Source organism: Protopterus annectens, chromosome 11.part0 (genome assembly GCF_019279795.1).
Source record: "Protopterus annectens isolate FY-2018-M chromosome 11.part0, PAN1.0, whole genome shotgun sequence".
NCBI lineage: Eukaryota > Metazoa > Chordata > Ceratodontiformes > Protopteridae > Protopterus > Protopterus annectens.
In genome coordinates, this window is record NC_056745.1 from 86,077,344 (window position 1) to 86,099,560 (window position 22,217).

At 42.9% G+C, this 22,217-nt stretch overlaps 1 protein-coding gene across 1 annotated transcript in view; it reads right to left on the reverse strand.

The window, feature by feature from the left end:
- Positions 1–22,217, reverse strand: part of NUP205 (nucleoporin 205) — a 1,199,422-nt gene that overhangs the window by 823,234 nt on the left and 353,971 nt on the right. The window contains 1 exon segment of the mRNA XM_044087173.1: positions 16,043–16,093. Within this exon segment, the coding sequence (XP_043943108.1) occupies positions 16,043–16,093 (51 nt within the window).

Below are 22,217 nucleotides of genomic sequence, written 5' to 3' on the forward strand. Positions count from 1 at the left end.
CCATGTCCCAAAGTGACATAGCCAGCCAGCACAGGTGGTATGAATGGGTTCCTCCCTGTTTATGTACCACATTACTGTGGTGTTGTCTGTCCTTATCAATAGTTGACCTGGATGCAGAAGGTCTTTGAAAGCTGTAATAGCATTTGTTACTGCTAGCATTTCCTTTTGATTGATGTGTAGGTGCTTTTCTTTTTGGGACCATTTGCCCTGAATGCACCGATCTGTCATGTGTGCCCCCCCCCCAGGCGTAGTTCGAGGCGTCTGTTGTGATGACTTGATTTGCTTGAGGCTTGCAGAATGGGAGACCTGTGTTTCTTTGGCATGCTTGAGCCCACCACAGAAATTCCTTTTGTAGACATGGAATTAGTGGTATTATTGTTTCCAAACTGTGGCTGTGTTGAGACCATAGGTTTTTCAGGTACCATTGAAGTTTCCTCATATGCAGCTTTGCACATGGGATTAGTAGGATGCAAGATGCCATGAATCCCAGAGCCTGCAGGATTTTCCTTGCAGTCAGCCTGGTGCAATTTGCTAGTGTTTTGAAGTATTGAGTTAGTTGCCCCTGCTTCTCTGGCGTGAGGTAGGCCCATCTGGGTGTTTGTGTCCAAGTTGGCACCCAGGAAAATTATTTTCTGAGAGGGTATTAGCCTTGATTTCTTTTAGTTGACTGCGTATCCCAGAGAATTCAACAACCTTATTACAAAAGCCAGATGTTTCATAAGAATGTGCTTGCTGTCCGCTTGGATCAGGCAGTCGTCCAAATATGGATATATTTGTATCCCTTGAAGTCTGCAGTAGGCAATTACTGATGCCAGGCATTTCGTGAATACTCTGGGCGCAGTAGATAAGCCAAAGGGCAATGCAGAGAATTGATAATGGGTTGAACCTGCAAGAAATCTGAGGTATCTTCTGCAATTTTGTCTGATTGGGACATGCAGGTATGCCTCCTTGAGGTCCAATGTTACCAGCCAAGACTCCTTGCCCAGCATGGGAAGAAGCTGCTGTAATGTGAGCATCTTGAATTTTGGTACGATTAAAAAAGTGTTTAGGATGGATACGTCCAATATAGGTCTCCAATCTTTTCCCTTCCTTGGTACCAGGAATAGTCTGGAATAAAAACCTTGACCTTGTTCGTGCGTAGGTACCTCTTGAATAGCTTTCATGACTATAAGATCTGTAATTTGCCTTTGTGCCTCTGCCCATTGATTGTGTGGCAGGTTTGGCATGCCTCTCATTTTTGGAAGGGTGTGAAAATGGAATCTGTAGCCTCTCTTTATAATGTCCAGGATCCATTTGTCTTTTGTGACAATATGCCAATTTTTTGAAAATAATGCCAGTTTTCCTCCTAAGAGTGCTGCCATTTGAGTCTTGCTTGGTATGCAAAGGGGAAGTCATTGGGCTTGCTTTCTGAATGATTGCGAGTTAACCTCACCACCTCTTTGTGTAGGAGCTTGCCATTGTCTGCCTCTAAACGATCCTTGGGATTGTCCTCTGCCCCTCGGGCGCCTGTATCTACCTCTTTGGGGTCTGTCTGTGGCTGGAAAGGACCAATTTTTGGAAGGCCAATTTCTACTAAAACGTGGGGGTTGAACCTGTAGAAATTCTTTCACTGTTTGCATTGATTTAGCCTTTTCCTCCATTTTCCTTAATACCTCCTCAGCATTAGCACCAAATAATACATCCTTTTGTAGAGGGGCATCTAGTAATTTAGCTTTGACATGATCAGGCAAGGTTTGTTCCTTGAGCCAGGCATGTCTACGTATGACTGATCCTGTAACAGCAGCTCTACATGAGGCCTCTAGAGCATCAAAACCACACTGTAAGGTATGCTTACCCACTTGTTCTGCACTATGCATCAAATCCTGCAACTCCTTCAAGTCTGGTTGTTCAGGTTGTGACATTTTACTTTTCAATTGTGATAACAAAAACTGTTGGTATTTTAGCATATGGAACTGACAGTTTAAGGCCCTCATGGTTAAGGTAGCCAAGGTATATACCTTTTTCCCCACCTTTCTAAGGATCTGGAATCTCTCTCGGAAGGTAATGGATTTTTAGCAGTGGAGGCCTTAATTCCCTTGGGGCCCTGTGAGATGGTTTCTGGGTCAGCAGCATGGCTTTTGTATAGAAATTGGTGCGAGTCAGGAACCCTGTAGTACCTGTCAGGCTTGACTGGGGCTGGAGGCAAAGAATCCGGGTTAAGGCAGGCCTCCGAGTAAACATCATCTAGGATGTCCAAGACAGGAGGTATAGCCAGAGGTCTGTGCTGAGGTAGCAAGAGAATTTCCCTAAGCCTTTTCTTGGAATCTGAATAATCCTGGCCTTCCCAGTGGAAGTGTTCCCTTAAGGTATGCAAAGTTTCCCCAAATGAATAATCCTCGGGGGGGGGGGGGGGTACAGAAGGAATGGACTCCTCTGCATCAGAGTCTTCAAAAGGGGAGTAAGAATGTTCCTGATCATCAGAGTGCTCTGAAATAATGGAGCCCTGATCAGAGGAGGAGGATTCTTCCTCCACTCTGGGCCTTTTGTCCGGTGGGGTTTGAGAACCCCTGATAAGAGAAATTAAATCATCAGCCATTTTAAGCATCTGTTTTTTAGGCATGGGGCCTGGAGATGGGCCCTGTGTAGCTTGTCTCTTAGAATGCATGGCTGCTTTAGACTTAGTGAAAGCCTTAACGGAAAAGGAAGAGGAAGGTCTGAAGACACCTTGAGTGGAGGTAGACCTATCCACATTTTGAGGTTCAACGCCAGGAGTGGCTTCGGTATCTGTAGTCGGGGTGTGGGCCGAGGAGCCTGCGACCTCGGGCACAGGAGACACCGCCAATGAAGTGTCGTCGGTAGTCAGGGGCTGCGTAGGCGCCTCGCTGAGAACCGGACCACGTGTAGTCGGCTTTGGCGTGGTGTCGGTAGAGGCCGCAGACCTCGTGTGTCGGTCCTTATCTTTGTGTTTTTTAGACAAAACTGGAGTCGGAGTATCCGACGACATAATATAGTTAAATGTTTTTCCAAAATAATGCTGGGCGAACTCCGCCCGACGCTTAATGGTGCGTTTGTTGAATGTAGCACAAAAGCGACAGACCGAGACGTTGTGGTCTGGGCCTAAACAAGGTATACAGAGGGAATGGAAATCCTTATGCGGTATTTGCTTCCCACATGAAATACAATTATTAACTTTGTCTGACATCGGTCTGAAGCAAGAAAAGTTTCCCCAATGGGGTACTTAGCTTTCAAGAAGACTTCGGTTTCCAAATTTTCGTAATTTCAGGAGCTGGCCGACCGGCACTTGCGAACTGCTTCTGCTTCGGGGACAGCGCAGCAAGAAAGACTGAAGAAAATGGCGTCGGCTGGTTCCTTTATACCCTTGTCGCACTGACGTCAGGGGAAAAAGCGACGACAACCGACGCCGGACCTAGACTTTGGAATTCGGCCGACCGAGGACCCGCCTGACGGCAGGAGAACCCATCTGTTATGACTGCAGTTGTATGCACGATGAACATCTGGGATAAAAGGAGACAAAAAGTTGCTCAAATTTGCAAATGGCCTTATTCTTATTCAAATAATATCAGAGCCTCCTATGCAGACCGAAGGTGTAAAGAACCTTCTCAGTAACGGACTATAGAGAGGGAAAAAAGGATGGTAAATTAGACTGATTATGAGATCTCATTAACCACCTTGGGCAGGAAAGGAGGATTAGTACAGACAACCTGTCCCTCTGAAAAACTGAAAAAAGGAGGAAAAGCTACATGAGCCTGAAGCTCAAATACTGTCTTAGCTGAAGCAAGGGCCAAAAGAAGAGCAGTCTGCCACGTACAATGTTGCAAGGAAGCTGAAGCTACAGGTTCAAAAGGCACCTAAGCCTACTTTTCAAGAACAAAACTGAGATCCTAAGAAGGTGGAATAGGCTTCCTGGAAGGCCTGATGTGAAGGACAACCTTAAGAACTTGTTTGGTTTCAAACCTAGAGGCTAAAGGGGATATAAAGGGCAGACAAGCAGAAATAGGTGAGAGGTGAGCTTTAACTGATGAATATGCTAACTCAGCACGGAACAATTAGCACAAATGACAGAGAACCAGAGGGATCCCCACTAAAAAGGGACGTTGGTTATCAGAAAGGCACCAGATGGAAAAATCTCTTCTATTTGGACAAAAATAACTTCCTGGCAGTGGGTTTCTTGGCCTACTGCAGAACACTAAGCATGTCATCAGAAGAGAGGTGCCTAAGAGAGACATCAAAACTCAATCACCCACAGCGTCGGTTGAAGAGTGAACAAGAGAGGATGGATAAGAGGCTCCCTGTCTTGTGAGAAGATCCACCCAGTGAGGTAACATGTGGTGATTGCCCCTGGCTAAGTGAAGAAGGGGGGAACCAATACTCCTGGGCCAAAAGGGAGTCACCAGCAAGATTTTGGGGGGGTCTTGCATGATCTTATGCAGCAAGAGGAGGGATGGCATACCAAAACATCTCCTTCCAAGGAAAGGATAGGGTGTCCACCATCCAAGCCAGATGACTTTAGACTCTGGAACAGTACAGAGGGAGCTCTCTGTTTGGACAGGAGGCTAAAAGATCTACCTGAGTAATACCCCACTGATGGACAATGTCCAGAAACATCTATGTGAAGCATCCATTCATGAGCCTGTGTGATAGACCTACTCAGTCTGCCACTAGAATATGCTCTGAAGGAATGCAGACGGCCTGAAGAGTCACTTAACACTGGACAGCTAGATCCCAGACCTGAACAGCAAGTTTGAAAAGAAGGTAGGAATCCGTCCCTCCCTTGTTGTGGTACTGTCTGTGAAAACTTAGAGGGGTCCTGGAAGCAAGAAAGAATGAAAATCCTGAAGAGCTAAAAGGAGAGCTCTCATCTCCTTTATGTTGATGTGATCTGTCCTCTGATGGGAAGGCCAGAGACCATGGACCTTGAGAGAACAAAAGAAGGCTCCCGACCCCCTGTCCAAGCATCTAAAAAGAGTTCCTGAGATGGGTCTGGAGGTTGAAAAGGAAGCAGTGGGTTGAGAGAAAGCTGATAAATACATCACAGAAACTAGAGTTTCAGGCATGGAAGGAAAGGAAATAGGAAATCCAGTGGATAATGGTGTTGAAGTCACAGTGACTTGAGGAACTACTGTAGTTTTTTCATATGAAGTCTGGCTAGAGGCAGCATAGGAATGGTGGAAGCCATGAATCCTAGAACCCTGAGAAAATTTCTGGCTGTGACTGAAATCAGAGGAAGAAGAGATTGAAGAAATGGTGTTCAGAGAGACTGCTTTGTGTGGAGTCCAGGATGCCAGCATGGTAATGGTCTTGACCCTGCAGCCAAGAAAAACATGATCCTGAGATCCGAAGAAGGAACCAGGACTGATTTCTGAAAGTTTATGGCAAACCTCAGGCTTTGTAACAGACAAATGGTAAATTGGGGGTGATGAAGTAGAACCACAGGGGACGAAACATGAATGAGCAGGTCGTCTAAATAAGATAAGATATGAACCACTTTCATCCTGCAAAAGGCAATGACAGGAGCAAGGCATTTGGTGAATATTCTGGTGGCAGTAGAGAGGCCAAACGGCAAAGCAGGGAACTGAAAATGCAAGGAAGAAACAAAAACGCAAAGACGTCCTGAAAAGGGGATGGATAGGGATGTGAAAGTACGCATCTTTGAGGTCCAGAGAGAACAAAAAGGCCTGGGGAAGAGGAAGAGGGAACAAGGTTTGAAGGTACAGCATCCAAAAAGAGGGGATAGTTAGAAAAGTATTGAGCTAAAAAAGGTCCAGAATGGATCTGCAGGTGCCTTCTGTCCTGGGGACCAGGAACATCGTGGAATAAAAACCCTTCCCTTCCTTGGTAGGAGGCACAACTTGAATGGTGTCCTGGGCTAGAAGACCCTGAAGCACTTCTGGAAAAAAGGGAAGTTGTCGTATACCCAAGAGGGGGGGGGGGGGTTCCACATCATGAAATAACCCTGGCAGATGAATAAAACCCAAGAGTCTTCAGTGACACTTAACCAATTGGGAAGGGACAGGGAAAGGTAAATGGACAAGGTGGTGTTTCCATATTCATAAAGGATGTGCACACCTCCAGACTGGTAGCCCAACGTAACGCATCAGAGATACTTTAGGTGCAGCTAATACTGGGCAAGAGCAATTCAGGTCATAGCCTGCTATAGTTCCCCAACAATGTCCCAAGACTCGCACTCCATGTTCCTAAGCACGTTCCTACGCACCCTGGAGGATATTAGGGTCCAACCTAACACACTCATTCTGGGCGACTACAACTACCCCTCCACTAACTGGGAAAACTACTCATGTACCAATACACTTGCCCAACATTTCCTGATATTAATTCCAGTGCCTTGGACCAGCTCGTTCTTACTGCTACTAGAGGTAGCAACATGCTTGAGCTGTTTTTTACTAACATGGGCAACCGTTGCTCTACATCAATAGTCAACTCCTCCCTGGTTAGATCCGACCACAAACTAATCACCTTGGAAATCCACCCCCCGCCCTGCAAAGGTAACTACCATGAAAAACTTCTCCCAAGCTAACTTTGGCCTCCTAAAAACAGAGGTGGCTAACTTCACGGCACACATGCAAATGGGGAATAGTTGCATGACCACCGAATCCTACACCAATGCACTGTATGACCATGTGCACAAATGCATGGATCTCGCCATACCCAATAGAACCAAGACGCTCTCCTCCAAAAAAGGAAGCCAATCTGGTGGTCCCCTGCCATAAACAAACTCTATAACAGGAGGAGGAAACTGATGGGGAATATGGTGAAGTCCCAAGACTAGAAAAACTCCCTTATCAGCCTCAACAAAAAGTTGAGATCCCTCATCAAATCCTCTAAAGCTAGCTATGAAAACAGAATTGCAGCAGACAGTAAAGGCAGCCACAAGGCCGTCTACAGTTATGTAAAGAATCTCCATGGCAATACCCAGATTTGCTCTGAATTACTGCACAATGGTACCTCCTATACTGAGCCAACATATATTGCCAATATACTGGCCGACAGATTCAGTGCCAACTTTATACCCCCCTCCAAAAGGGCCAATAACAATACAAGTAGATTGCCAGGCACCCAGTACTACTGCTGCACAGGTTAAAACAGCACTATCCAAAGCCAAGAATCCAGTTTCTATGGGACCTGACAATATCCCTGGCTGTGTTCTACATGAACTACAGAGTAAACCGGCACCTCACATATGTGCCTTGTTCAATCACAGCCTCACCTCAGGGTTTGTCCTTACCAAATGGCACACTGCTACAGTCATCCCTCTCCACAGAGGAGTGACTACAGACCCTGGGAACTATCGCCCCATTAGCCTGACGAGTCTGATATGCAAAGCTATGGAACGCATCATCATGGACCTAATAAACAAGGATATAGGGAATCTCCAAACTCTGGATCCCACACAGTTTGGTTTTGTGAAGGGTAGGTCATGCCTGCACAACTTAGTCGACTTCTTTTAGTCAAGTCACCAGAGGTGTGAATGAAGGCAAGGTGGTTCATACAGCCTAGCTTCATCTGGCCAAGGCCTTTGATACCATTCCCCACTCAGGAATCATAGAAAAACTCACTAAGCTAGGCATCAACCCCTATATCACTAGGTGGGTTCCAAATTGGCTCACAAATAGAACCCACAGTGTGAAAGTAGCTGACTCCAAGTCAGACTGCCAAGCAGTCATGAGTGGAGCCCCATAGGGTTCGGTCCTGGGTCCTCTCCTGTTTGTCATCTACTTATCTGAAGTCCAGGCCAACATGAAGGGACTCTGGCTGACAAAATTCGCAGACAATTGCAACTTGGGAGCTATTAACTCCCCAAGTGATGTCGACATCCTACAGAAAGGCCTCACTGAGACTAACGACTGGTGTCAGAACCATGGCCTTAAGCTCAATACCAAAAATGTGTAGTCACCCCCCTTGGGAAAGATCCAGCTCCCTTGAATTACCACATTGATGGTAATCCACTGAACACAGAAAGCGTTATAAAAGATCTGGGAACACAGGATGACGGCAACCTCTCTTTTGACCACCACATTGCCACTCCTATGTGGCACATCTCATTACTAAGGGTTTTCCATCCAACAAGAAAAAAAGTCATCGTCTCCCTCTACTCTTCCTTCATTAGGCCAATCAAGCACAATGCCCCATTTGGCATGTACTTCACTAGACACCTGCAACAACTGGAGAGGCCACAAAGTACCTCACAAAGAGGATCTTAGGCCTTAAACATTCATCCTATATGGACAGACTCAAACTCCAACTATTCTCAGTCTCATACCGCCTACTTAGAGGCAATCTCTGCTTGACTTACAAAGCCATGTCTGACCCAGCTCTTTTAGAAATGCTACATCGAAAGAAATCCCAATCCCTCTGCACCACACGCTCTAGAGACCTCAACCTCATTACCACAATCAACAGAATATGCTGGAGGGACAGGTTCATAACCCAGTGACTGCCCATGCTATGGAACAGACTTTCCATACATGTCAAACAGAGCACATCACTGGCCCTCTTCAACAGAGAGCTTGATGAGTGGATGGGAAATAGATAATTCACCCCGGGGATCACTCCAGTGCCTCTACTTGACAGAGCTACTGGGAATAAAGGTCGGGTGGCACGATGCCAGGGTAATCCTATGGGCTAGGCTTTTAAAGGCTCCAGAGCCATCAGTCTAATACACACCTATGAGACCTGGCCAAGGAAAAGAGAGAAAAAAAAACTGTCAGATGGAACCTGGTTTGCATGAAAAGGACATTTCTGAGAAGTAGGAGTCGGAGTAGACTTAGATGGAGGCACACACCTAGAACCCTTTTTGCCCTTGGGTGGAGGGCAAGTGTGTCTGCAAATAAAAGCAGATTAAGAGGGATAATACCTCTAGAACTTAAAAGTTCAGCAGCACCAAAAATATTTCTATCATTAAGAGGAGCATCGAAGAACAGTCTTAACCTCATCAGGTAACAGCTGAAGACAAAGCCAAAAATAACGCCTCAGGACAGAACCAAATGCAGCAGCCCTAGGAGCATCAGCTGCATCACAACTCCATTTAAAGTGTCAAGCCACTTGAGAGGTAGACCCAACAAGGAAAGGACTGAGGCCTTTCCTTCACAATCAGGAAGGTCAGAAATTGCCTGAGAAGCTTGAGAAAGCAGGGCTAAAACATACCTGGCCCCATGAGTATTGGTAATTGACAGCCCTAAAAGCCAGGGTGGCAGCAGTATAGACCTTTTTGCCTAGATATTCCATGGTTTTGTCAGAAGGAAGTAGCTTAGTGGATGGCAAAAGTTGAGAAGGTTTGTCAGAATATACAGATACTACAGAAGGATCAGCAGAAGGACATTGACACAAACATTTAAAAATCATCAGGGACCTTGCAAAATCTGTCGGGTTTCTTGGGAGCTAGAGGCTGAGAATCCAGGGTAACAGAGGCAGCAGAAAAACTATCTTTCTTGGCTTTTTCTTGGCAGGTGGCTGACCCTCAGGATGGAAAGACTCTGCCTTAAAACCTTTAGCCAACAAACTTCAGATGCTGGTTTTCTAGGTAAATAGACAAGTAGGAGAGATGACTATGTATAGTCTTAGGAACAAACTTTTTGCAGATAAAACACTGTACGTGGTTGTGAGAAGCACCCAAACAAAAGACACACTGCTCATGACCATCTTTATCGGGAACCTGCCTCCCACATTAATATTTTCCCTTTTCTGGATGACATATAAACTCACAAAAACAAAACTAGAAGATACACTAGATATAAAAAGTGTACACACCCCTGTTAAAATGCCTGGTTTTTGTGATATAAAAAAATGAGATCACAATAAATCATTTCAAAACTTTTCCCACCTTTAATGTGACCTATAATCTGTACAATTCAATTGAAAGACCAAGAAATCTGTTAGGGAAAATATATATATATATAAAAAAAAACGTACAATACGCTGGTTGCATAAATGTGCACACCCTTATACTAATACTTTGCTGAAGCACCTTTTGATTTAATTACAACATTCAGTCTTCTTGGGTAGGAGTCTATCAGCATGGCAGATCTTAACTTGGCAATATCTGCCCACTCTTCCTTGCAAAAGCGCTCCAAATCTGTCAGATTGAGAGAGCATATCTTGTGCACAGCCCATATTAAAAGTCAAGCCTACACCATAGTCTGAGGTTAAATACATGTTTCACTAATGCAAAAAGTCAGCTGTAAAAGTTTACAAGAGTATAATTGGCAAAGGAATACAGAAGATTCTCTTGACTAGAGCACTTGTCACAGAAATGAAGGGAAAGCTAACTACTGAGCAGTACACAGGCCTCAGTGAAGGTCCTTCCTGATAGTGAATGCAACCTTTTCAGCTACAAGAACATGCAAGATGAATTAAAGCACCTAGCAGCAATTTCAGGGACCTCAGTAGGAACATTTAGGGTCCTTTTGGGCTGAATACTATATAAAGCTTAAGGGTGTACATTACATGACCTTTAGAGTTCTTAGGATCTCAAAGATGGACCTCAGTTATCTCTAGCTTGCATCTTTGCTTTGTATACAGTCACAAGGTAAAGTTAATGCTGAGAGGAACGGAGGTGTAATTAACATTATGGTTCAATATTAAGGTGTCAGAAGAGTAACAGTGCTCTGTAATTAAAGTTTTGCAACTTCTTACCATAACAGTAATGTCCTACGTTTGGGATATCCTTACCAAGCACAACCCAACGTCTGGCCATCTCCTTACCAAGCACAACCCAACGTCTGGCCAGTATACTAAAGCCTTTACATCCTCCTAGCATAGTAGGTCAGTTGTATGCATACCACACAGGGCATACAGGTAACCACACATGCTGAGTACTCAAAACTGAAGTGCCCCAGGAAAAACGAGAGCAACCCAGGACAAAGAAGGACATGTGCATTCAGAAGGGAAGAGGAGGAGGAGGAGAAAACATGCAAGAAAGAAAAAGACCCCTCAGCCAGCAGAGTGTTCCCAATAGGGAAAAAAGAGAGAGAGAGAAAAGGGGGCAGAATGGAGGGACTGAATACTACAAAAGTGAAAGGTTGGACATCTGCTGCCACAGTAAGATCTTACACAACTGTACTATGTCCTTCCTTACCACTGTTGCAGTTTTCACTACATGCTGAATATTACCAAAGCTACTGTAAAGAATGGGAGTTGGAAGGCAGAGAAACCCTCCACAAATCCACGAAGGATGCCCTTGCAAACCCTGTCCTGGCTCTGGAAATGACATCCAACTTATGTTTAGTAACAGGAAGGACAGAGAACCAAGCAGCAGCTTCTAGAATGGATCTAGTATACAGACCCTTAAAGAAAGCTCTAAAAGAGGCTACTGCTCTTGTAGAATGACCGCGAACTGAAGCAGAAAGCTGTTTACCATGAAAGGAATAACAAAAAGAAATGGCCTTAGAAATCCAGGAGGAGATGGTTTTGCTTATAAAATGTCAAACCAATATCCTGGTATTAAATTAAACAAAAAGCTGCTCAGACTTGTGGATCTCCTTTGTCTTACCCAAACAATTCTGAGCTGTTTACATAAATCCAAAGGTGTGAAGAACCTTCTCACTAGCAGGCCGAGGAGGAAAAAGGAAGGGAGGTGGATAGATTGAGTGAGGGACAACTCACTGACCATCTTAGGAATAAAAGGATTGGCATGCAGACACACACTATGAAAAATTATAAAAGGAGAACTCACCACCTGAGCCTGAAGTTCAGATATTCTCTTGGCTGTACTAATGGCTACCAAAAAAACAGCCCTCCAGGTGCAATGCTGCAAGGAGGAAGAACAAGTTGACTTGAAAGGAGGTGGAATTAGTTTTTCAAGGACAAAATTAAGTCCCAAGAGGGAGGAATAGGTTTTCTTGAGGGCCTGATATGAAGGACAGCTTTAAGGAATTGTAGGACTTCAAAACAAGAGGCCAACAGCGGGTTCAAGAGCAAACAAGCAGAGGGCACTGACTAACAGAAGAAAATGCAAGGCTAGCATGGAGCAATTCACACAAGGACAGACTAAAGGTTCCCCCACTAAGAAGGCATCCTGGTGACGCTTGAGACAACAGAAAATCTCTTCCATTTAGCCACATAGGATTTTCTGGTAGTGGGTTTCCTGGCCTCCTGCAGTACCCTAAGCACGTCCTCAGAAAAATGGCATCACAAAACCCTATGAAAGTGTCAAGTGAAGAGTGTTCAAGTGAGGGTGAAAGAGACCCCTTGCCTTGTGTGAGAATATCCATCCAATAAGGTAACTTGTTAGGATTGCCCCTGGCCAGGTGAAAGAGAAGGGAAAACCAGCGCTGTCTGGGCTGAAAATGAGTCACCAGCAAGATTCTGGGAGAGTCCTTTACTACCTTGTGCAGTACCCTGTGAAGCAGAGAAGGGTAAGCATGAAGGACCATTCCCTTCCAAGAAAAAGACATGATATGGTGTCCATCTTCCAAGTCATTGGGCTTGGGACTCTGGAACAGTAGCAAGGAGGTTGCCTGTTCTGAAGGGGATGTACACTGAAGGATTATGTGATGGCAGATAGCAAAGCCCCAGGCCTGATGAGCTAGTCTGCAAAGAAGGTAAGACTTTGTGATACCCTGTTTGTTGATCAAATGACTGTAGTATTGTCTGCCAAAGCCTTTATAGGGCCTGGAGTGCAAACATAATGTATAACAAGAATAAGCACCCCCATCACTTAAGTTGATGTGGTCTGACTGTTGATGAAGGGGCCAGAGACCCTGAACCTTCATATTGTTCGAACAAGCTCCCCACTCCTGAAAAGAAGCATATGAAAAAAAGCTCTTGAGTAAGGGTACAACTCTGAAAAGGCAGGTCTGGATTAAGGGAGATCTGCTGAATCTACCAATAAAATTCAAGTTTGAGACAGCACAGTAGAGGAAACTGAAACTCCAGAGGGTGGTAATGCTGGAGCCATTCCACTTTCAAGTACCATTGAAGCTTTCTCACATGAACTTTGGCAAAGGGAATCACGTGAAGAGTAGATGCCATGAACTCCAAGACTCTGAAAATTTCCCTTGCAGGAATGAGAAAAATAGAAAGCCAAGATTGAAAATAGGCAGTTGGAGACGGAACTTTAGGAGAAAGAAGAGAAGCCAACATTGGTACGGTGAATCACAGACTGTGCAGGAGGAGCATTGGGATGGTGAATCACAGACTGTGCAGGAGGAGCATGGTAAAATGTAAATCCTGCAAAAGCCTGGATTGCGAGGGAGCCTGAAGAAGCAGGTCATCCAGATATGGGAAAAACTGGATTCCCTGAAGCTTGCAAAAGGTTATTACAGGGGCCAGACATTTAGTGCAAACCCTTGGGGCTGTAGAAAGACCAAAAAGCAAAGCAAACAGCTGAAAATGAGAGGAAGAATCAGAGGAAACAAAAACTCCCTGAAGAGAGGGTGAATGGGGATAGGAAGATATGCATCCCTTAGATCTAGAGAGCCCAAAAATTCCTGGGAGAGAGTCTGCAGGGGAAGCACCCTGAAAGGAGGAATCTTAGAAAGGTGTTGAAAAAGGATAGGCCTCCATGCCACCTCTTTTCTGTGAGCCAGAAACATCCCGGAGTAAAATCTTGTCCATTAATGGGATTCTGGAACAGGTTAGATGGTTCCCTGAACTAACAGACCTCTGGAGGAGGTTGAGGAAGACCGCGGAATGGGAAAAAGGGATTTCCATTTTGTAAAAAATAACAGTGACTGATATTGCAAAGTACCCAAGAGTTTGAAGTAATTTGTTGTCAGATAAGAAAATACAGGAAAAGCCCGAGACTCAGGGGAACCTAACAGTGGGAGGGGAAGAAATTTTGTCAAACAGAGGGGTAGTTCTGAAAAGGGGGCTTCTGAGTCATAGAATTCTGGGTAGACTTATCAGAAAACATGCCCTAAGAAACCCCTTTTTCCTTTAGGAGGCTGACAAGGTTGCCTATGAAGAAAAGCAGAATCTATGAAATTTTGGGATAGAAGAAAAAAAAATAGTTTAAGGTCCAGCATACCTTGACCTTTGTCTTATAGAGTCTTAAACAAGTCGTCAGCAGCAGCAGTATCACAAAATAATTAGTTTTTGTCCACAGGAGCATCTATAAATGAGTTTGGCTTTAATATCATCAGGTAAGGCCTGTGGCTGTTAGCAAAACCAAGAGCAACTACTCATAACTGAAACTGACGCAGCAGCTCTACAAGACACATCAGTGGCATCATAACTACATTTGATAGATAGTGATGAGCTACCTACGAAGTGGAACTCAATAAGGAAAGAGCAGTAATCTCGCTTTCAGAGTCAAGAAGGCCTAACAAGATGACCATCCCCACCAAGTTGACACAAATTGCCAGAACATACTTGGTCATATGGGTCAAATAATTTATGGCAATAAAGGCAAAAGTAGCAGAAGTATAAACATTTTTCTTCAGCCTCGCCATAGCTTGACTCTCTTTGTTCAAAGGGAAAAATTTGGAAAAGGATAAAAGCTTGAATGGCTTGTCAGCAGAAACAGAAACCACAGCAGGGTCTAAAGGAGGACACTTGTAAAATGTACTTAAAAGCCTCAGGCACCTTATAAAAACAGTCAGGCTTCTTGGGGGTCGGGGTTGGGAATCAGGAGCCAAAGCAGCAGATGCAAACATATCCAGCACAGCAGCCATAACGGGCAACAGCAGAAGATTTAGGAGACTATCTGTAACAGCTAATATCTCTTTGGGATGTCAGAGACCTGGGAGCAATCCCATTTAAAGTGCTCCATCATGTGAACCACTTGTCCCCAAAGGACAACTCAAAGGGAGAATCAGGACTTAAGGTATCCTCTTCCTCTGACCCACATTCTAAGGTGACGTGATTTGTGAGGAACAGGCCAAGGATTCATCTCTAGAATAGAACTCCTCATTCGAGGTATCAGATTCCCTCGTCCTTCTGGCAGGAGTAGAATACTACAATGAAGAAGGAGCAGATAATCCCAGAAGGGGCTTCGAGGCCTTCAAGTTACTGAACAAACGCTGGGTAAAATCCTGCCATTCTCTCTCAAGACCTTTAGCAATGGGAGGCATAGGTTTAGTTTTCTGGTTCTTTTTTAATGGGACGTCAGCTCTGACCAAACTTGGAGCCTCAGAGCCATAAAAAGACTCTAAGGATATTAGGAACCTCTTCTGTAACTAGAATTTGGGGAATCCCTTGGGGTCTTTGGAAATGATCAGCAGTGGTTCCCCTTCAATGTCTGTAGCAGACATTTGCAAAACCTCATTTGACATGGCAGAAGCCACTTCCATGCCAGACTCCAACATGGTTGGAGCAGAGGACACAGGCATCGGCACTGCATGTACTTTGGGGGGGAGGGGTCTTCATCCACCTTGAGACACATGCAGTGAAGGCTGGACAGCAGTAGATTCAGAGAGAGAGAATTTTTAGTCTCCTTTTTGAGAGAGGGTTGTACCTCAGGAAGGAGGATTTGGTCATGGTACCATGGGTCCAAAGTCTGAGACACTGATTTGCAAGGTAGATGGACAATGGAAACAGATGGCTGTGAAGAGCAAACAGTACACTGGGCACTCAAGCAGAATAGGCACTTCTTGTGATGATCTTTATGGAGAATCTGCATCCCACACTGGCATTTTCCCTTCCTGGATGACATGACCCCCCCCCCCCCCCCGTAAACTCACAGAAAAAAAGAAAAGGAATAACCCATTTATCTGTAAATGGCTCAGTAGAAGGCAACTCAGTGAAAGGCATTCAGACAGGCAACCATGGCATTTGGACTAGTGACAAAACTAAGTATTCAGTATGTGTATGCCACCTTTATGTCCTACACCTGTGTGGGGAGCATACGCCTGACATACAATGCTTGGAGAATGTGAAGACTTTGGTACGCTGGCAGGAGATCCCACATGTAATTACTACTGCAACACTGACAAGGAAGGGCATCTACCTAAAAGACTGACCAATGTGGTGATATCTGGATGAAGGAACAATTCATATTCAATATGCAGAAAAAACCTGCAAGTGAAATCCTCATACTTCTAAATAAAGCAGCTATGTAGCCTTAGTTATATTTGGAATTTCATACCTCAATCCCAGTTGCTTGTCGCTGACTTGGAAGTCGTACTGTCTGCAGAATCTATTAAAACACAAAACATTGATATCATTCAGAATTTGTATAGGCACATACCTAACGTAAAAAAAAAAAAGTACACTTGCAAAGAACAAAGTGCAAAGTACACTTGTAAAAAACAAGTAGCATTACAGTAGGGTACTGAATTCAGATAAGTCTTTACTATAAGCCTTTATTATTTGGGTTACAACCCTTTTAAGAATGCTTGTTCTTTACAAAGTCTGCACTAAACCCATTGTGCACACATTACTACACAAAGCGGACACTCACTGCTAGACAAACTGTCAGACAGCATACACTCCATACAGCCAGTTCTTATAGCTGAAACCAATGAAATGACCAAAGTCCTATACATGATACAGAAACAAACAATACTGGACCTACAAATTGTATTGTACCCTTACATAAATCACTAATCCCAGCAAAAGTGGCAAGCACAGAAGCTACCTCTTTTACGATCCATCTACCATGAGGATGTCATCACCATGAAAAAACCCAAGATGATGCAGTTATGCTACGAGCTTACGATAAATGTATATGTTAAGAGAAATACATTAATGTAGTCCTTACTTTTGGGAAGATTCTGAGTTAGGGAGATGGAGAAATGTTATTATAAAAGATGCACTGCAGGACAGCAGGGGTAAATCCTGTCCTTAGATGCTGCTCATAAACTGCAGTGCTTAGAAAATGTGAGTTCAGAAGTCCAGGTTGCTGCTTTAAGAAGAGCCTGTCTGGTGGGCCCCCGAGGAGGGTTGTGGTGGCTCTAGTGGACTGTCCCAACACACCCTGAAGCAGCTTTACTGTAAGCTGAATAAGCAGTCAGCAATCCATATGGAAAGCATTAGTTTGTTTACTGAGTTTCCTCGCTCCCATTTTCACGGGAGACAAATGCATTAAACTTTCTGCATTCTTTGGTTTTGTGTAAATCAAATATTAACTGTCTGTGCATACAAGCAGGCCCATTTCTTTTCAGTTCTGTGCTTAAGAAAATGGCAATTGAATGACTTGGTTAAAAGACAGCTCAAAACCACCCAAGGCATAAGGAAGGACTAATTCAAAGGGATACCCTATCCTGGTAAAAAAATGAAGGCTTCCCTGCACATTAAGAGAGGCTTTCAAGATAGAAATTTAAGAGTAGTTGAAGCAGCTTGTTGAAACGGGGACAGGGTCAACTTCAACACATACTTTAGACCACTTCAACACATACTTTAGACCATATTGTGGAGTAATTTCCTTTCTAAGCGGCCTGTGATGGACCACCCCTTTTAGAAACTGCTTAACAAAAGATATGGAGCACAATGGTAGATCCATAGAAAGACCATCTGAAATGACAGAAGCATGCACTTTAACGAAAGTACAACCCAGTCTAACAGGTATTCCAAAACCCTAGCCATTTTTACTTTGTTTGGGTGAAGGGTCATGAACAGGCACTGGACTTCCAAGACGGTGTTGACTGAGCAACATCTCGATTAGATCTATCCCAGTGTGTAACCACTAATCTTACAAGCAGCTTTATATGTGGGTCTATATCAAAATTCCGAACACAGAAAACAAATTGTCAAAACGTCGAACCCAAACCATCGAATGCTGAAAATAGCGAAGCACCGGAACATCAAAATCTTACCTAGGGCAAGATTTTGGTGGGCCATTCCGTAGCTTCGCTATTTCCTCCACTGTGGTGCAACAGTTACGGACCTTAGGGTTAGGGTGCTGGTTAAGGTAAGTGGATAGCTAGTAATGTATGTGTGGTGTAGTGTAGGGATGTGTTTTGTTAACTGTATGTGTGCGTATTTATTGCTTTGTTTATGTATATTTCGTAGGGTGTGTGTGCGATAGTTACGGACCTTAGGGTTAGGATGCGGGTTAAGGTAAGTGGATAGTTAGTAATGTAGGTGTGGTTTAGTGTGGGGTTGGGTTTTGTTAACTGTATGTGTGTGGTTTATTTATTTTGGTTTGCTTGTGTTATGTGTATGTTTATCGGAACAGAGAATTTTTTCCCTGGGAAAAAATTCGCTATTCTGAGCGTTCGATGTTTTCAATATTCAAAATTCCAAGTTCGAACATCTAGTGTTCGACATCTTGGATTTTCAAATATATGATATAGACCCTTATATGTTTAAATAGTACATACTGATAATGGAGCCATCCACCAGTAGCAGAGTGAAGGCACCATGCATGTATCCAGAATGGCAGTCTGTGCAATGTTTTAATGAATGTCAACAAAGTCAACAAAATGGTTAAAAAAACTATCCCAGTATGAAAATTAAGAAACTGTTAAAGCGATACCATGCATGCATGCAGAATGCCAGCCTGTGTAATGTTTTAATGAATGGCAGTAACGCCAACAACATGGTTAAAAAAAAAACACCCCAGTAAGGAAATTAAGAAACTGCTAAAGCAAATAAGTTATTAGTTCTGGTAAAATTCAGGTACTGCCTAGTGATTTTACTTTGTTGGCATCCAGGCAGTGTAAACATTCAAAAAAGTAAGGAAAAATTAAAAAAAAAAAAAAAAAAAAAAAAAAGTATAAAACATGGCTAAAAGTTGGCCCCACACAACATAAAAAGCAGTGAAATTAGAAGAGATAGACTAACAAGGCTAAAAACGATATACGTTTAATTGGATAAGTACTTTCTCGCACCAGGTGCGTCTTCAAATCATAAAAATACATCAAACAAATCTCATTTGAACAAAGATCACCAACAATACTGCGTGATTAAACAACTGATCAGTAAAACAATCTTCTAGATTTTAAGGCTGGCTTTAAAGGCATAGCACCATTGAGTCCAAAACCCTTGTCTGCCTGGAACACAACGATCCAAGTTCATCTCAGCCACTTCAGTATTATTAACAATGTCAATCCTCCCCATAATATGTTTAGCAAGAACATTAGAAGGATTGCTAGCCTGTATATCCGTAGATGTTCAAGGATACTCTCTTTGAGAGAAGGATTAGTTTTGCCAACATAAGAATGCGAACAGTCCTTACACACAGCTAAATACACCAAGTTCATACTTTTGCAGTCTGCATATAACCTAGGTTCATATCTCTTTCTAGTCACAGGATGTATAAAAACTTTGTTGGGTGAAATTATGCTGCACACCTTACACATACACTGGAGGAATGTACCTGCTCTCTTGGATCTAGAAACAGTTTCCACATTATGACCATAACATAACTGTCTCTTCAGCAATAACACATTTTTAAAACAAAAGCGAGGCTGATCACCCACTATCTTCCTAACATTATCACCACTCGTAAGAATCGGCCAATTCTTCTTAAAGGGTCTCACACACCAAGTTTACATCACTCGAGTATGTCAGAGGGACCCTGGCGATTCCACAGATACATGGTAATGGGGTAGTCGAACCATACACCCCCCCCCATTTCTGTTACAAAAATAAGGCTTGGCTTTGGCTCCCCTCATGTTATGAGCCTCAAGTGGTATATTGATCTCACTGTTGAGGTAGCCCCTATTAATAAAATCAGCACAATGTTCTCAGATGCTCGCGTAAAGTCTGTATCATTAGTATGTAGCATGGACATTCTAAAACATTGTCCTTTGAGTATGTTCTTGTAAATATGCCCAGCATGCATACTCATATGGTGTAACAAGCTATTTTTCGACAGCTTTCTCTAAAGAAGCTAGTGTCAATACATCCATCCTCAATCTTATAGAGGTGAGCATCCAATCAGCACAGTAACACCACAAACATTAGAAATGCAGTACTGCTTTCCAAATAAGTGATGAAATCATGGAGCATCATGCATGGACCATCCTAAAGGAGGAAAATATCATCCACAAAGCACTTATAAAACTTAATACAACTACAGAATCTGTTATCAATCAAAACATGCTCATCCTTCAAAAAAAGCCATGAACATGTTGGCATAGCTGTTTGCACGACCATGTCCAATGCTATGCCTAACTTCTGCAGAAAAAGTTTCTGTTGAAAATGAGGACATTATCAAGTACAAGCTCTACTAATGAACAAATAAGGCTAATCTAAATAATGCTATACTCACTATTATGAGACAGAAAAATTCTAACAGACTCAACCTCGATATCTTTTGATTAGTAACACCTTCAAATAAAGATCAAAGAAAATGTTCCGTGTCCTTGAGGACCGCCGGTGCTTTGTCCAAGACCGGTTTCAAATTTATTCTCCACATACACACAAAGTCTCAGCCAGCCAGCCATGGCTGGAAACAATAGGCCGTATTGAAGGTTTGTCAGCCTTGTGTGTACTTTAGGCAAATCCATACATAGTGGGAATGAAAGGTCAACAAACCAGTCATTAAAAAATCATGGAGGACTTCATGCACCCGCTGAATAAGTTTATCAACATCAGCTTTAGAAACCTGAGAGTATGTATTAACAACAAGTAAAGCGTTCATAATGTTAACATAATCATCCCTGTCCATAACAATTACCACCCCTCCTTTGTCCACTGGGTGAATCTGGATGTCAGGATTATTTTTTTTTTTTTTTTTTAACTCAAAGCTGCATATTCCTCCAGTGACAAATAAAAAAAAACATTTGGGCACGTGGGGTTTCCAATGCTTTAAAACATCTCTTTCACATACCTAGAACAAATCCGTCTGGAAAGAACCACACAGTAGTTTAACAAAAAACAGTTCAAATTTTAGCTTTACTACACAACATGGCATCCAGTAACTAAGAAAAATCAAATGTACCCATAGGTGATTAAAGAAAGCAGGCAACTGTAAGAACTGATAAAATAATATTCATCAAATGACAAAATGCTGGGAAAAATCAAAGCAACTTTATGCAACCATTCATATGACGTGTAAAATGCAAAAATCAGAAAATGAAATAATGGAAAAGACTGGCAAGGCATGAGACTTCTCAAGAAATTAATCTAAAATTGTAAAGTTAGAAAACAGGACATGCAGAGAAAAACTGATTTTTTTTCCTACACCAGAGAAACTTGAAAGAATGTACCTTTTTAGAAAGTACAAAGAAGCAACTAGACTGGTATTCCACAGCGAAAGGTTTCTTGACTGAGTGTGCACATAATGTGTACACTCCAGCTCTGACCACTGGAAAATAACAGATACTTACATTATCAACGATGCAATCATGCCAGCAGAAAGAAATGCTCTTGGTAAAATTGTGAAAGAAGGGAAAGCATTACAAATTGGGGACACTAGAGCTTTTGTGGAAAACTATTCACTCTGCAATTGGCAAAAAAGAAAAGCTTATCCTGGCAATCAGGATGCTGTGAAATGCATGTGAGATTGAAGCAGATACATCCAGATGTATTCAGAATATTTTTTTACTGGGGGATTAAAGATATACTTGGAAGCAGAACAGACTATACAGGAAATAACGTTTAGTCAACAAACAGTAATTAATAGAAGTGGAATCTTTTGTCAATCAGAAAAGCCCAGACAGACTATCAGCAAAACCTGTTCCATTGTTTCACAAGAAAATAAGTAAAAAAAGGAAGACCAAGCTCTGACCAGAAGAACCAGGTATCTTGGACTCCAAACAGAAACTGGTGCTGGGAGACCTCACTGATTAGCAAGGATATCAGCAACAAAAGGAATTTAGTGAGCAAGTGGGAAAACTGTAAAGCATCAATCCCAAAAGATGTAGCAGAGTCATGTGAACTGTGCTTCTGCAAGACAAAATGAAATAAAGAGAATGGATGTTTGCTGACTGTGTTAAACTGGTGGGGAAACTGTAAAGCATAAACCCCATGTTTAGGGCACTGAGCAGACTGAAGAAGTAACTAAGTAAAACAATTTTTTTGTTCTTATTAATATTTGTACAAAATTTTCCTGAAGTAAATTGCATGCTATTTGGTAAAATAGCTCTGAACAGTATGCCAAAGGTACTTTTAAATGATTATCTGTGTGTTTGTGTGTGTGTGTGTGTGTGTGTGTGTGTGTGTGTGTGTGTGTGTGTGTGTGTGTGTGTGTGTGTGTGTGTGTGCGTGTATGAAAGGGATCTGGCTGACTAAGTTTGCAAATGACTACTCTAGGAGCAGCACTGAATCCCCAAATAACTTAGCCATTCTGCAAGAAGGTTTATCTCAAACAAATAACTGATGTCAAAATCATGGTCTGAAGCTAAATGGCAAAAATTACATTACTGCATCCT